Source organism: Maylandia zebra, linkage group LG13 (assembly GCF_041146795.1).
Source record: "Maylandia zebra isolate NMK-2024a linkage group LG13, Mzebra_GT3a, whole genome shotgun sequence".
Taxonomy (NCBI): Eukaryota; Metazoa; Chordata; class Actinopteri; order Cichliformes; family Cichlidae; genus Maylandia; species Maylandia zebra.
In genome coordinates this window covers 8414187-8429993 of record NC_135179.1, presented here as the reverse complement: position 1 = coordinate 8429993, position 15807 = coordinate 8414187, and the positions used below count along the sequence as shown (strand labels likewise).

The window sequence follows — 15807 nt, the reverse complement described above, 5'->3', positions numbered from 1 at the left end:
AGCTATCACCTTCTACGGCATATTCCTATATTACTTATATCTAGCCAATTTCTTCAGGGCTACTTGAGCACCTGGAGGGGGGTGAGGGGCAGTTAGCAGATATGGGATTGGGTCTCTACCTCTCCCTCCACTGTGGTTATTGTCAACAGGCTAGCATTCATGCCTAACAGGGCCACCAGAGGTTATCGCTCAGCCAGAGAGTGTATGAGAAGAGGAAATCAAGCTGCAGGAACCCGACGCATATCGTTCCGTGTAGCCCTCGGGGCCGAAAAGGGGACCGCTGGTGTGCCGTGTGAATACAGGTGCGTGCAGCGTGTGTGTAGTAAGTGCGGGAAAAATACAGCAGTGTGCGAAGAAGTAAATGTGGAGGCGAAGAGCCAGCGGGCAAAAAAAATGTAGATCTGTGTGGAAGGAAACCTTTAACAGTCAATGTGCAGACATGAAGACATAGGGCAACAATGAAAAATAGGTGTGTGCATCCGCTTTATGTGTGGGTCAAAATTTGTTAGAAGAGGAGAGGAATGAAACTCTTCTTTTCACACATACATTTTGCAGTTTTGCTTCTGTACAAAATAACATGGGATGGAAATCAGACAATCAAGATGGGATTAAAGTGCGACTTTGAGCTTTAATTCAGGGAGTTTTATAATATACATAAATTTACAACTGTTTAAGAGTGACAACCATATTTATACACAATCCCCCATATTCAGAGGTTCAAAATTAATGGGATAATTGACATTGACGATGACAATTTCATGGCCAGGTGAGACCTGCTCACTTGTTATTTGAAGACAAATGAAGCAGGCTGTTGATTCAAAGTGCTGAATTTGAATTGTGAAGGTTTTCACTGTAACTTTTATTTAATTGTCAATATGAGATCTTAAGATATATTATTGTAAGTGAGCAATCATTAGCCTGTAAAACCCAAATAACCCTCAGACAGACAGCAAAAACTTTACAAGTGGACAAATCAAAAATCGTTTGCATTATTAAAAAGATTGAATGCACCGACCAGCTCAGCATCAACAAAAGGCCTGAAAGACCACAGCAGACTAAACTAAAGAAAAACTAACAGTGAAGTGTACAGAGCTATGCTCACTGCTCAGATTCAGCCAAATGCTGCAAAACTGACCAGGTAGCGCTTCACCACGCAAATGGATAATAACTCAAAGCATACTGCAAAAGCAATGGGATAGAAATGGGATAGTCTTCAATAACTGACTCAGTCATCTGATTTAAAACCCAAGAGAGCATGCTTTTCGATTGCTTTTCGATTATTAAGTAAAAACCTGAATGCAGAAATACCCACAAACACGTACCTACAGGCAGCTGCAGTAAAGATCTGGGGGAGCAACTCGAGGGAGTAAACACAACATTCGCTGATGTCCATAGTGCTACACCCCGGTTTTACATTTCAGGCAGACATTGTTTTGTTTTTTTTCATCCAAGTATTTTAAAAAGTCTTTACATGTAATTGTTAGTTTGTCCCATTAATTTTGAACCACTGAAAACAAAAATGTATGGCTGACACCAAATCCCTGTTTATACCATTTAAAGCCACTGCTCTAAGCAACACAAGACAAATGTTCTCTTATTAAAAACACACAAGTTGCTAAAGTAGTTTAGTAAGCTCCCAGCATACTGCTGAGCTGAACACACTTTCTCATCTCTGCCAGGTGACTAAGTCACACACACATCACAGCAGGGGGGGGAACATCTTATGAAAACTGTCATTTGTGTGTGCACATGCATTTGACTGTCTTCCTATGTGTGTCTACCAATCCCGTTCAAACCACATAAACACAATATCCATGGATTAATGGCAGATCTCTAAATAAGGCCAAATGGAGATGTGGATGGGAGGGAGCTAAGTGGTGTGAAGGGCCCAGCGGTGGCTGCCTCTTACCTTTTTGTTGTTTTCTTTAATATCCTGAGGATTGAGCGACTTGTAGTCTCTGAAAGAACAGTGGGGAGGGTTGGAGAGGAGGTGAGCAGAGAAAGAGAGAGAAAAAAAATGGTAGACAGAGAGACATAGCGGAGAAAAAGGTGTGTTTAAATATGCGTCACATGTAATGGTATTAGAACTGTAACATGCAATTTCATAGCAGTGCAATCAACAGAACTAATAGAGTGGAAAATATGTAAAAATAACACACCGGAGAGGAAAGGCACACAAGCACAAACACACACACGTGTACACAAAATTATCTTCATGTGTGCCTCCTTGATGGGACTGCAGGTTTTCCATATAATGTTCTTTTGAGTGTCTCTCACACACACACACACACACACACACACACACACACACACACACACACACACACAATATACTTCAAAGAATTATAATCGCACACACAAGAACAACACGATTAGTGTCGGAAGCAAACATACAACAGTTTTTGACTGTGGAAATGACAGATTGAGTGTTTGTATGAATGAATCACATTAATCAAACACGGGCACACTACAGGTTAACTGTGCAAATATAATAGCGAGGGATTAGGGGTGTAAGAATTCTGAAACCGAGACCGAAATCACGATACAAACACACCATCAGCTAACGGTGGAGTCTTTGAAGCAGCTTGATTTGGATATAGTTAATGTCAGTTTCGGCAACTTACTCAACTTTCCCTATTTTCTGCTCAGTTTCTTTCAACAATTTTCTTTGTTATACAGTCTGCAACATTTACTTTATCGTTCCTCATTGCATCTGTCTGGTTCCAGTTTTCATTAGAAACCACACATAGATAAAAAGTAGATGCTAAAGGAGGATACGAGCTAAAAGAAATTATATATTTCTATCTTATAGGTCTGATGCTTGACTGATGATTTAGACCTCAGTGGGAAACCTATGTCTATGCAGAAGTCAATTTTTAACTGAAAATACATATGACAAATGGGCTTTAATGTCGTCTTTTCTACATTGGGGATTTTTTTTCCCCAAAAGGGGGAAAGAGTAGTCTGGGAGTAACGTTGCACCCCTACAAGTTGTGAAAAAAGAAAAAAGAAGGTATAACATTAGGTATAACTAGAACATATGACCTAACTTGAGTTAGTTATTAAGTTCAGAATGAGTGTGAATTTAATGTGATCTGTGCGTTTGTGGTTCATACATCAAATCGGGTCTGAAATGGTGCAGCAGAGCGCAGAAGGCCAGCCCGTTCCTCCAGGACGTGGTGAAGTTGGTGATCTTCACCCCACGGTAGTTCTTCGTGACCTCGCGGCACCAGGCCAGCAGGGACTGGCTGGCATTGGGTTTTCCTCCCAGAATGGGGCTTGGGACTGGGCTGGGCTGCAGGCAGGAGGCGGTGGCAGGGTTAAAGGGGTAATGATGGGGGAGAAAGAAGAAAGAGGGAGACTCCTTAAATGTCATGTTTTTAAAATAAATTTAAAAAAAAAAACATGAGGGGATTGGTGCAACATTCAGATATACATGATTTAATTACAGCTGTCATTTGGGATCACTATATTTAAAGCACAAATGACACCACACATTAATACTTTACCCTTGTACTTTGTCAATTAATTTCCAGAGTATATATTTATGCAGCTCTCCTTCCCTTCACTCCAAAACAACCCCCTTTTCCTTATTTATTACTGAATAAAAATGTTTCACTTAAAAACTACTACCCATCCAATTAGCACGACACCGGGACAGAATGACAGAGCTTGCACACGAATGAACGTGCACACACACAGACTCGTGCCGTAATGAAGGGTCATTCAGAATGCAGTGTATGACCGTGAATAATGTAAACATCTTATTAATTAGCTCCGCCTTTGAAGTCTTATCTGGGTTGAAAAAGCTCTCACCATTAGGAGCCTTTCCTGTCCTAGACTCCAAATCCCACAAATCCTCAGTGGTGTGGAGACAGTGGTCTTTGCCTGACGCCCGTGCTATTCTGATTATTCAGCTGGCTGTTCACTAATCTGGTTATGGAGGGACTGATAAGGGATAATTCTCTCAGATCATTTTGGAGAGGAACGGCAAAAATGTCATAGAGATTTGATTAAATACATTAGAGGCCAATGATCAAAAAGAATGAAATGTGTTCCAAATGCAAGCGTATATCAGTCTCTTTTGTGCAAAAAAAAAAAAAAATTTAAAAAAAAAAATGCAGTTAACATATGACAAATAACACAGACATCATGAATTATATTATGCAATATGTTTGAGAAAGTTTACAACATAGTCTATTTTATCTGCACACATTTTTTTAACATTACTCACTTAAATGAGAGCTGTGACATCCAAACATTACCAGGTGATGTTTAAACTTCACCTTTACTCAAGCCTCGGCAGAGGCCAGTGAAGGAAAGAAGTTAGTTGCACATGAGGTGATGTACCTCAGTAACTAGTTAACCCAGTTTTAAGACCCACAGTTGAGAGCTGCAGCTCAAGACAGTTCTCACTGTGTGAACCTCACTCCCCTAACAAGGCTTGTGGTGGCCAACCAACCCCCTCTCTTGGCTGCTTTTGGCTACTGCATTATGAAGAAATAAAGTCGAGGGATGGGAGCCAAGACTGAGGAGATTTGAATTTTAAGGAGATAGAATTTCCAGCGTGCTGACTAATTCCTCATCAGAACATTTGTCAATTTTAGATGGTTTTGTGTTATTTTTACATTATAAACTGAAAAAAAGGCTTGATAATGCCGTCAGGCCTTGCCCTATCTGTTCACAAATGTTTTAATATTAAATATATTTAGTTTACAAGGTCAAAAGTGAAAAAATAAGCCATTTAGCCTATAAGCACAAGGAAGTCTGTTACTCATCCATTGTTGCATTTTAAACTATGACCATGTGCCTGGAGTCTACCAAGAAGCCACAAGCTCCAAAGCAGATGAAAGAGACTGGAGGCCATCTCTAATAGCAGCTCCTAACCTTTGTACCTGTGTGTGTGTGTGTGTGTGTGTGTGTGTGTGTGTGTGTGTGTGTGTGTGTGTGTGTGTGTGTGTGTGTGTGTGTGTGTGAGTGAGAGAGTCAATCAGGGCCCGATGGCAGTCTTGGTACAGGGAGACTGTAGCGAGAGCCTGAGGGGCAGGCTCTTGACATTTCCGGCTCATCTTTAAAAAGAGGGCCTTAACCTTTACCCACAGCTCCGTCAGACACGTTTTAGGAGATCTTGACAAAACCTCAGTGCTTCTCAAACAAATGGAAAGGGGGGAAAAAGGAAGCAAAAAAACAAGATAAGAAGTCATAAAATCATGCGGCAAAAAGATAAGGATTATCTTATTTTTAAAATTACAGCATGTGGATAGTGGTTATTTTGTTTTGTTTGTTTCTAACCGTGAGCACTGATCATTCCAAAGACTCAAACTCCAGTCGTGTTCTTCCTTTGCCGCCATTTGTGTGTGCCATTACAATGTGTGTGTGTTTTTAGAGTTTCAGTGTGGAGTGGTCTTCCTCCAGGCCTTCCCCTTCTGCTTTTTCAAGTGACGGTTGAAAGTAGCTGTCTAATTTGAGCGCTCTAATTACCTGGGATTAGAGACCAGGTGCTATTAAAGCAATTAGACACACAGCACACTCCAGTGCCGCAGACCCTGTACCCTAGCCGGCAGAAAACACACACACACACACACACACACACACACACACACACACACACACACACACACACACACACACACCTGTGTAACACAGCCAGTGGAAATAAATATTAAGTTTAAGGGAAAGTGTCTTTAAGGCTCATTCACCTTGCCACAAATACACACAAATAATCACTTATACATACTTCTGACTTCAATTAAAAGTATTTGGAGGTGCGTTACTGGAAATTGGCAAGCCATTTTAAAAGCACAGATTAACCAAATGTTTTCTTCATTTCCGACAAACCCCTTGCAGCGACCCTACAGTCATCACAACGTAAAGCGGGTGTAGTTTTCCCCAGACTGTTTCATTACCACCTTTTCCGATAAAGGTTTTACAAATGCATCGCACCACTCGAGCTTTCATATCCATCAAATATTGAACAAATACCATATCGTCCGTTACAGGACTGGCTGCATTTCCTTAAGACACAAACACAGGAGTGCAATTTTCATGAGGAGCAGAAATGCACCCTGACTTATCAAACAGTTTGCTGTCTTGCCTAAAGGAGCGAGTGCATGTGTGTGTGTTTGTCTTTTATCAGTCTGTGTGAATGTCACTGTGTGTGTGCGTTTGTGTGTGTGTGTGTTACACTGACACAGTCATGTAGCTAGCTCGGCTCGAGGGTAGGATTAGCGGAGAGCATTGCCTTGGCCCACAAACATTCCATATTAAAAAATGAAAAGGCAACCTTCATTACTATCAGTGGCACATAACCTCCCCTCTTCCTCCTCCTCTGCTACTATTATACACAGCCATAACAGCCTGGGCAGAAAATACAAGCCACTGACAAGAGATTCCATTATTTCCTGATGCCTCAGTGTCAACAACATACATCTGACGGGGCAAAGAAAGCAAAAAAAAATGGAGGAAGGGAAAAGGATGTTAGAGAGAAAGGAGGGGGGTTAAGCTCACTACAATGCCTGAATGAAAGATAGGAGGAAACCTGGGAATGGAAGCATCCAGCTTCCTGTTGGTACTGGAGTCAGGAGGAGGATTTTGGGTTTCACAGATGTGATTTTGGGAGGGTGATGTGAGATCTGAAATAACGGTGATGCTGCTCAACAATGACAGAGATAATTAATAAGCTCTCACAGGATAATGTGGAGCTACAGAACAATTCTAGAGTGAGGTTGTTGTCTTTACTGTAGATGTGGACCATGAGCAACTATTTAATTTACTCTAGATAGGCAAGACAATATTACAAATGCTTTCGATCAAGTGGGAAGCACGGGTAAAGCCACTTTATTAAATAAATAAAGACACAAATTCTCCACTTTATTCAAAAGTAAAGAAAATGTTCAACTGAGCTACTCGAGATAAGCTGAAACCATAAGTTGAAAAGACGCATCTTACCCTACCTCCTTAAAAGGTTTCCAGGAAACATTAATGAAATTAATTTCTTATTTACAAAACAGATGGACAGTCTGAAAATAAAATATATTTCAGTTTTTACACACTGATCAAATCTACCATTTATAATGGAAATGCAAAAAAGAAGTTTTGTTAAAGAACAGCAACAATTTACATCTGTAAGACTCAAAAACAGTCTTTAGCTGTAGAAATACGTTACATTTGGAGCGTGATCGTCAGCACACACTGTGGCGGTTTGTAGTGAAACTATTGGGATAAAAGTCAGCAGCTCCAAGGCGGAGGTTCTCTGCCAGAAAAAGGTGGATTGTTTCCTCTTGGTTGGGGGAAAGTGGCTGTCCCAAGTGAGGGAATTCAACTTACTTATTTAATGACTGTAAGACGACCTGTGAAGTGGTCAATGGTAACTTCCAGTCTTAACTGGATAGTCATGGTGAAAGGGGAGAAGACATCTAGAACACCCTAAATAGTTTGATGCCACTGGGACTAAACTTCAGATAATCATAGGTGGATGGGTGGATGGTAAGATTTTGATTCCAGTCATTAGTTTAGTTAATAAAGCAACTTTTAATTGCTTATTGTAGACAAGTCTTATACCTTTTGCCCCACTAACAGTGTGGAGAATTGCAGAGTCAAGGGTAAAAATCTGAAAGAAAGTCTACTAAACTGTACCCAAACAAAGATCAACAAATGTAAACAAAGTCACGTGGCATTAAACATGGGGGCTAAAGCACACAGAGGCCACCAAACTAGCCTTTCTGAGTCATAAAAAAAAAGACACAAGTCAAACATTTTAAAGTGGCAGCTTTGTCTCTCACTCTGGGGCATGACGCTTCAATGGAAACTTAACTGGGCTCAACCCAATGACATAAACCCACGACTCTGTGGAGAGAAAAGAGCTTCCGTGTCTTTCCAATCTCACTTTCGAGGCTTCAAAGCAGTGTCAGAGTGTCAGATTTGAGGAGGTGTTGAATCTCATACTCTTTAAAACTTGTAATCCGCTCAAGGAGCCTAAGGCAAAAAAAGAAAAAAAAGGAAAGGAAAGTCCATGCACACACATATACACGCAGTGCAAAGTACACACAAGACACACATACTGTACATGCATGCAAACAGCAGGGACATACACACTTACTGTATGGATAACAACATCTTAGAAATGGTAGCCTAACACACTCCTCTTATCCAAGATACACATACTTGGGGAAAAAATTAATACCTGCTCATATTTAAGAGGATAGGGTTGGTGCACTTAAGTGGCCTGTCCATCCTGCTACAGAAAAACCTCATCTGATTGGCTCGTCTCCAAATAACCACATGCTCAATTATTTAATTGCACCTTCAATCAAAACAAGCAATTTGTTTAATCTGAGCTTTCCAAGTCCAACGTCTTCACATTAGGAAAAACACGGAGCGGAAAAGAGAGAGAGAGAGAGAACGATCACCTCGCGTCATCTTACCCATGAAATTATGCTTCGGATTTCAAACGCTGCCTGCGTGAGAGCGGAGGGGAGGGAGCAAAGTCCAATCAAAAGTTCAATTATGTAAATGGAGATGTGAAGTGGATGGGGCAATAAGGAGATTGGGGAGAAGGAGGGGTTTGTGGGGGATGGGGGGCAAAAGGGTGGAACAGGAGAGGAGAGTGAATGTAGCGTAAAAAATAATACACATTAACATACAAAGGAAATGTATGTCACATTACCTTTGTAATCGACTGGGGTGGGGGCCTCCTTCCAAAGAGAGGTATGAGTACGAGAGCTCAGACGCTGTTTAGTTAAGTTGGGCTTTATTTTACGAACAGGTGGAAACAGAAGGGCAGCCCATCTATGACACACTGAAATTGCTTCAGTAAGTTTTCATAGCTATTTAACAAATCTTTGCACTGTGGCTTTGTGTACTGTCACCAAGTAAAGAAATATGTAAATAAACTCATCATGATGGCGATGGGGGGGAGGTTGCTGGTGATTCACGCTTTCCATCACTTGCAGGCCAAGACAGAGGGCCTTTCGGCAGTTGGCTACAGAGATGTAAAATGCAAAAATCTGGAAAAGCGGTTTCCTTTTCCAGGACCGTATCGCTTCCAAGGCCTATTTTGCTCCACAGGCATAACCACGCAAAGCTGTCTTTAAAAAAAAAAAGCATACAGGAGAGGACAAGCCTTTGAAATTGAAATAAAACCATTCACTGGGGGAAAAAAAAAAAAAAAGGAAAATAGAATGGAGGGAGGGACAGTGCCAGCTTGCAGTGTGCCCACCCGCCCGCTTACTCGCCTAACATGTAACACAGGGGCATAATGCGGTGTAAGCGCTGGCTTTAGCTTGTCATGGAAACGTCAGTAGCATTACCCACACTCACGCCTCTGCAAATTAGCTTTGGCTGTGGGGAAAAGGCATGCAGGGTGGGTAGGTTTGAGATCGAGTACGTGCGGTGAGGATGCTGTCTGCAGTGGGGACAAACCAAGACAACATCACTGATGGTAAAAATGTCCTACACTCCATTTCTTTGAGTCCTTCTCCATCTGCTTCCTCTCATAAGTTACACTGATCTAACAGAGGATACTTCAGACTCCTCCTGAGCCATTCCAGTGAGCCATTTCCTTCTCCTCAATCACCATTTCATAAAATTACACTGTCACTAGCTCAAACTGAAACCTCACAGTTGCCACTTCAAACACCGCTCAAAATCAGTGTATATGGTTGCCCTGTATATGGGTACGTATGGCCAAGACATGCCTTTGCCAGGAAATAAACTTACATTTTAAAATCCAGATTTGCACAAATTCAAAGTCCGCCCACATCTAATGTTCTAATTGCCTCCTAATCTCCCTCAGATAAATAAGGTTTGTGAGAAAGAGGAGAAAATGGGAGGCTGCTTTTATAAATCTATAGTGCATTAGTCTGTTTTAACTGCCATTTCAACTGTGCACTTGGTTGAGCAGTGAAGGAGACAAACTTAAGAGACTGCAAGTCTATGAGGACCTGTGAAAAACACAGGTGAAGCAGCTCTGGAAGGCAGGAAGTCACAGAACAGCGTTATAGCAAAGACTACCTACAACTACTTTCCTGCTGTTACCCTCTTGGAGTTGATCAAATTAGAAAAAATAGGCAAAGGTAAGTTTGCACATAGATTTTAATTGAATTTTTTTTAATGCAGTTTGGCATTATTGGCGTGTCCTTGTGGCTCTGCTGCACTTCAATATTCAAACCATTCGATAAATCTGTTCAAACAGTGTTTGTCTGTTTATTTGTAACTGGGTTTTTTATCCTGCCACCTGACCCCATCACATTCAGCTGACACACACACACACACACACACACACACACACACACACACTTTTTTATAAATCAGAAGACATTTTCTGAGTCACGGGCCCTCAAAGTACCTTCACCTTCTAACTTCTTACAAACAAAAGACACATTCTGGTTCATTGCTATCTGGCTCTGTCCCCAGGTGCTTTAAACAGGGGGTTATTCAACCTCTGCTGAAAAAGCCTAACCTGGATCCAACACTTCAGTCAAGCTACAGGCCCATCTCAAAACTTCCTTTTATCTCAAAAATCCTAGAAAAAGTTGTTTGGCTACAAGTAAAGAAAGCGCTGGAGAAGCATAACATTCCTGATAAATTTCAATCGGGTTTCAGAAAATTACACTCTACAGAAACAGCTCTGCTGAAAGTCACAAATGACCTCTTGATGGCTGCAGACAGGGGTGATTGCTCAGTCCTGGTTCTTCTGGACCTTAGCTCAGCTTTTGATACCGTTGACCATCAGATCTTAATCGATCGCTTAAACTGCACGGTAGGGATATCAGGATCTGTTCTAAAATGGTTCACCTCATTTCTGGAAGATAGGACGCTTTTAGTTTCAGTGGGAAACTTCCAATCAGACGTGGCTAAGCTTCTATGTGGAGTTCCACAAGGTTCGGTTCTAAGCCCCCTATTATTTTCACTATATATTCTTCCCTTAGGCCGGATCATTAGCGGTTTCAAAAATATTTCCTATCATTTATATGCGGACGACATCCAATTATACATTTCTTTTAAATCCTGGGAATTAGACAAGCTATCCACTCTTATGGACTGTCTTAAGGAAATCAATGTTTGGATGACAAACAATTTTCTGCAGTTGAACGCAGACAAGACCGAGTGCTTAATCCTAGCCCCGGAGAATATCAAGCCACAGATTAGTCAACATCTGGGTGCTTTTTCATCGTCGATAAAAGCCACTGCCCGGAATCTTGGGATAATTTTCGACCAATCTTTGTCCTTTGATGTCCATGTTAAATCCGTGACCCGCTCTTGCTTTTTTCACTTAAGAAATATTGCCAAACTCAGGACTATTGTCTCCACAACCGAACTGGAGATGCTTGTCCACGCCTTTATCTCCTCCCGGCTGGATTATTGTAATGCACTCTTTTCCTGCGTATCTAAGGCCTCACTAAATCGGCTCCAAGCGGTTCAGAATGCTGCAGCAAGGCTTTTGACCCATAGCAATAAATTTTCCCATATCACTCCTATACTAAAATCCCTGCATTGGCTTCCGGTTGAGTATAGATATAAGTTCAAAATCCTCACCTTTACGTTTATGTCTCTACAAGGTGGGGCCCCCATCTATATCTCGGAGCTTCTCCAGCCCTATTCTCCAAAGCGAACTCTTAGATCCACTGATAGCGGTCGTCTATCTATCCCACGGACTCGTCTGAAAACAAAGGGGGATCACGCATTTCAAACCCTGGCTCCTATACTGTGGAATGGTTTACCCCCCCCACTACGCACCATCGACACGATGGCTTCTTTCAAAAAACAGCTTAAAACTCATCTGTTTAGACAGGCATTTGGGAAATGTTAATGCGTAACATGTTGTTTTATTTTATATTTATATTGTACTATTGCTTTTTTGATATGCTTTTTACTTTCTTTATGTTGCTATATTGTTTGTTTGACATGTTTTCTTGTGAAGCACTTTGTAACAGCGTTTTGTCTTAAAAAAGTGCTATATAAATAAATTTTACTTACTTACTTACTTACTTACTAAAAAAACCCGTCTGAGATCAAAATTAGATTTTAAATCTAAAGTCCATTTTTTTCCAGCAGGATTTCTTCGTGACCAACATTAAAACTGCACCTTAACATCCATCTAAATCTTATGCTCTTCCTCCACCTTCTCAGATAAGTAACAAGGTTTGGGAGAAAGAACAGAGAGAGGAAAAGAAGGTGGATGTTGTTTTTATAAATCTATACCGTATTAATCTCCTTTAACTGACATCTTCAACAAACAAATTAGTGGTGCAATGGATTCAGAGATGAGCTGGGCTGATAAAACCACCATTTATCAATTAATCTAAGCCAGGGCAGGGAAAACTCATTAAGGAGGCCACTTTAGGAATTATGTTCTGCAGGTAAAGAGGCAGTTTTTGTGTGTGTGTGTGTGTGTGTGTGTGTGTGTGTGTGTGTGTGTATATACATACATACATACACATGAGGAGTGTGCGTGTTTTTTCTTTTATTTTGGGGGGGGGGGGGGGGGGGGGGGGGGGTGTTAACACAGCGGTTGCTTAACCCCGACACTACAGACTGCCATTGTCCAGCGCAGCGTGGGCTCCAGAGTGATGAGAGGGGTGATAGCAGAGCCAATTAAAATGAACATAATTACAAAGTCACCCCTTTGACTCCTGATCAGAATACACATGCATCAACACAGAGAGAAAAGGAGGATGGGTGTGGTGGAGGAGGACTGACAGGAGCATCCGGAAAGAGAAAAAGTTTGGAGAAAGAATAGAACATTTAAGTGACTAAAAGGCAATAATACATCTGGGTGGTGCTTGAACACCTGACTTTAATCTCTATAGGCCCCTGATGGCTCCACCTTCAGCAATTTCTCATTTTTAGCATTTAATAGTTTATATGTTGAAATGCTAATTATTAGATCGCAGCTTAACATGACACTGTTCAGTAGACATGGAGATTCTGAGCAGCTTTATTCTTCTGAATGTCAGTAATCAATCCCACAATCGACCAATTAATGGACAGACATTTATGCAGCAACTAATTTGAAGAGTAAGCAGTCATTCCTTTTGGCCTCTCTGACTTTGTTTTTTTAAACATGAAATACGGACTATAACTGTTACAGTCATAATTTATAGTGTCAAGTAAATAGTTTATCAAGAATTGGGAAAACCATTAAATAAACAAACAAACCCTATTTTGCTAGGATAGGGTTAGAGTGAGGTTCATGGCTGGGCTGATCACAGATGATGATTGAGACCATAAAGGAGTTCAAATCTCTGTATATGAGGAACATTTCAGCCATAACTAACTGCAACTTTCTACTAACTCTCATAACATGGGGGGTCTTTACACAAAAAGACCGAACGAACATTTCAAAGGGTCCAAACTGTACCTGCAGGACTGGATTTATGCATCAACTCCTGCTTAGGTCAAAGGAGGTCTGTGAAAGCTCAAATACAAACTGAGAAGGATGCCACCAGGTGATGTGAGAGTTGAGCACTGGAAATGCCACTTAGTATTTCCTATAGCACATAAAAGCACACACCTGCATACTATAATAGGCCGAAAGAGGGGGGCTGGAGGGCTTTAGGAAGAGGCAATTAAAGCCTTATCATTTCTACACTCACTCTCTTTTCCTCAAACACAGACACAAGAGTGCACGTGTGTGCATGTACACACACTTGAACACACCCGCACAATTTGAAAGAGAAATCACTGACTAATTCATAAGATACTTCCAAGGTCTTTTTTAAATTAAGGAGAACGGTTGGTTTAATTCAATTAAAATGTAGGAAGGGCCACTTAAAGATGACGGGAAGAAGGTTCAGCTTCACTAAGTGAGTGCGGTTTTCAGGAATGTGCGGGGGGTCTCAGACCCTCTGGAGGTCCAAGGAGTTTTCAAGTGCATGGACTTCTATCTCCTCAGATGAAGTCCCCTTAAACCTCACCCCAAAACCCAGGATCCTTCAAGGTTTAGGCCCACACACACCTGGAGCACCAGGGCAGATTAAGACCAGATTAAGATAAAGTTACCCCTTCTTCGGCTGCTATGTCATTCAAACCCCTGGCCTCTACGGCCACTGGATAGAAGGACACACAAGACAAAAAGGTTTGGTTCCTACACGTGCACACATACGCACACACATGCACACACACACGCACACACAAAGGACTTTCTGGTCATCCTCATAAGCCCTATTAGTCTGCCATAGAGCCTCTCATAGCAGACATCAATCATGGAGGGATTAGTCAATTCCTTCTCTAAATGAGTGGCGAGGGAAACTTCCCTTCAACTCAAAAGCAGGTCTCCTTCTTTCAGAGATTACACAGCGATTTGTTTTCATTTTGTTCCATCTTCATCGTTTTCTGTTTGACTTGCTTTTCATTTCTCTCTCTCTTGCTCTGCATCTCCCTCGTTCTCTCCTGCTTGCAGCTTGTGAGGTAATCCTTGGCAGATAAAACTAAGGAGGACTTACCAAAGGCAGATTACAAGCGGCGCTTTGCGGAAGGCCCTTTTACACCAGTCGGCGCGGGTATTGAAGAGAGTGAGCTCTTCGCAGTGCTTAACTTGTGAACTCGACATGCACCCAACAGAGGAAGAGGTGGAAAAATGATAGCCGCATTACAGTAACTGGATCAAAATATATCCCTCACAACACACACAAGACAGCACGTTATTACACACAACAAACACACACACTTGTCACTTCATGGCTACCAGTGAGTAAAACTGAAATGGGAAGGGTGTGTAATATTAATATTTTTGTTTGTCTACTTGAAATGATTAAACGTGTAAATGCCTGGTGCCCCGTGAGACTTCAGGATTAAAACTGTGCCTCAAACATGGCTCGAACTGTTCACCACCACTGGATCTCATTTAATTGATGCAAACATATTTAGTGATGATTTAAACAAACAGCCAAAAGTATACGTATTAAATATTTCCTTAAACTTCTGAGACTGCAGACCGTACAGAGGTTGGTATCGTCTTCTACCTTTCCACTAACTTGATGACAGCGATGCCCTGCATCTTGAAGCAACAACAGGAAGCCCGATGATTGGACCTACACCGACTGAGAGAAGAAACTGGGTCTCCTTTCTCCCACAAGATCCAATGACAGACCACTCAGAGACGGCAAAAAAAAGTTTGGGGAGGGGTCCACGCTGAGAAAAGGTAGACACTGAAAGGTAATTTAGCCTTACTCCTCTCGAGGATTATTCTCCTAATATTACACAGCTTATGGAAAGGCCAGCGTGGCCAAAGGGAGCCACTGAGGCTTCAATGCTTTGGTCTCAGAGACGGACCGCAATGCCCATTTCCTTGCTCATAGCGATGCCAAGTTCTGAAATTTAAGAAACACAAAACACTCTCCTGATCTTTTACTTTTAACCCAGTGGTTCTCAAACTGTGGGGCATAGAGCCACTTCAGGTGGAGTGTGGACAACTCTTACCACAAGAGTTTACTGACACCATCTTGCAGAGCTTTACATGTCAGAAAAATTAACCTAGATGGAAGTGTGCTTTAAATGAACAACAGTCAACAAGGCATTTAGTTTAGCATTTAAGCTCCAACTATAACGAAGGAGGCTTTTAAATCTACAGTAGCTGCTTAAAAACATCGTACCCAGTCCACTTTCTTTATGTCCTCCATCTGAGTTTCTTTGTGTAAAGGTCTGCAAAACTTATCAGAGAAGATGAATTAACTTTGGACTGGATGTAATGATAACAAGACGAGAGACCTTGCAACGGGCAAAGATCAGAAGACAAGAGATGACTGTCCTTGTCTCTTGGGCTCCCCTCTGTCCTCCAAAAACATCCCTCAGTCGTCACAGTAACCT

The 15807-nt window shown here is 41.5% G+C and overlaps 1 protein-coding gene across 4 annotated transcripts in view; it reads right to left on the bottom strand.

Moving 5' to 3' along the window:
* The window catches only part of ehbp1 (EH domain binding protein 1), a 163563-nt gene that overhangs the window by 75409 nt on the left and 72347 nt on the right, over positions 1-15807 (bottom strand). For all 4 annotated transcript variants that reach the window (XM_004553474.4, XM_004553475.4, XM_004553473.4 and 1 more), the window contains 2 exons: positions 3117-3295; positions 1910-1958 (listed from right to left, as the gene is read on the bottom strand). In XM_004553474.4, the coding sequence (XP_004553531.2) occupies positions 1910-1958; positions 3117-3295 (228 nt within the window). The remainder of the gene's footprint in view (positions 1-1909; positions 1959-3116; positions 3296-15807) is intronic.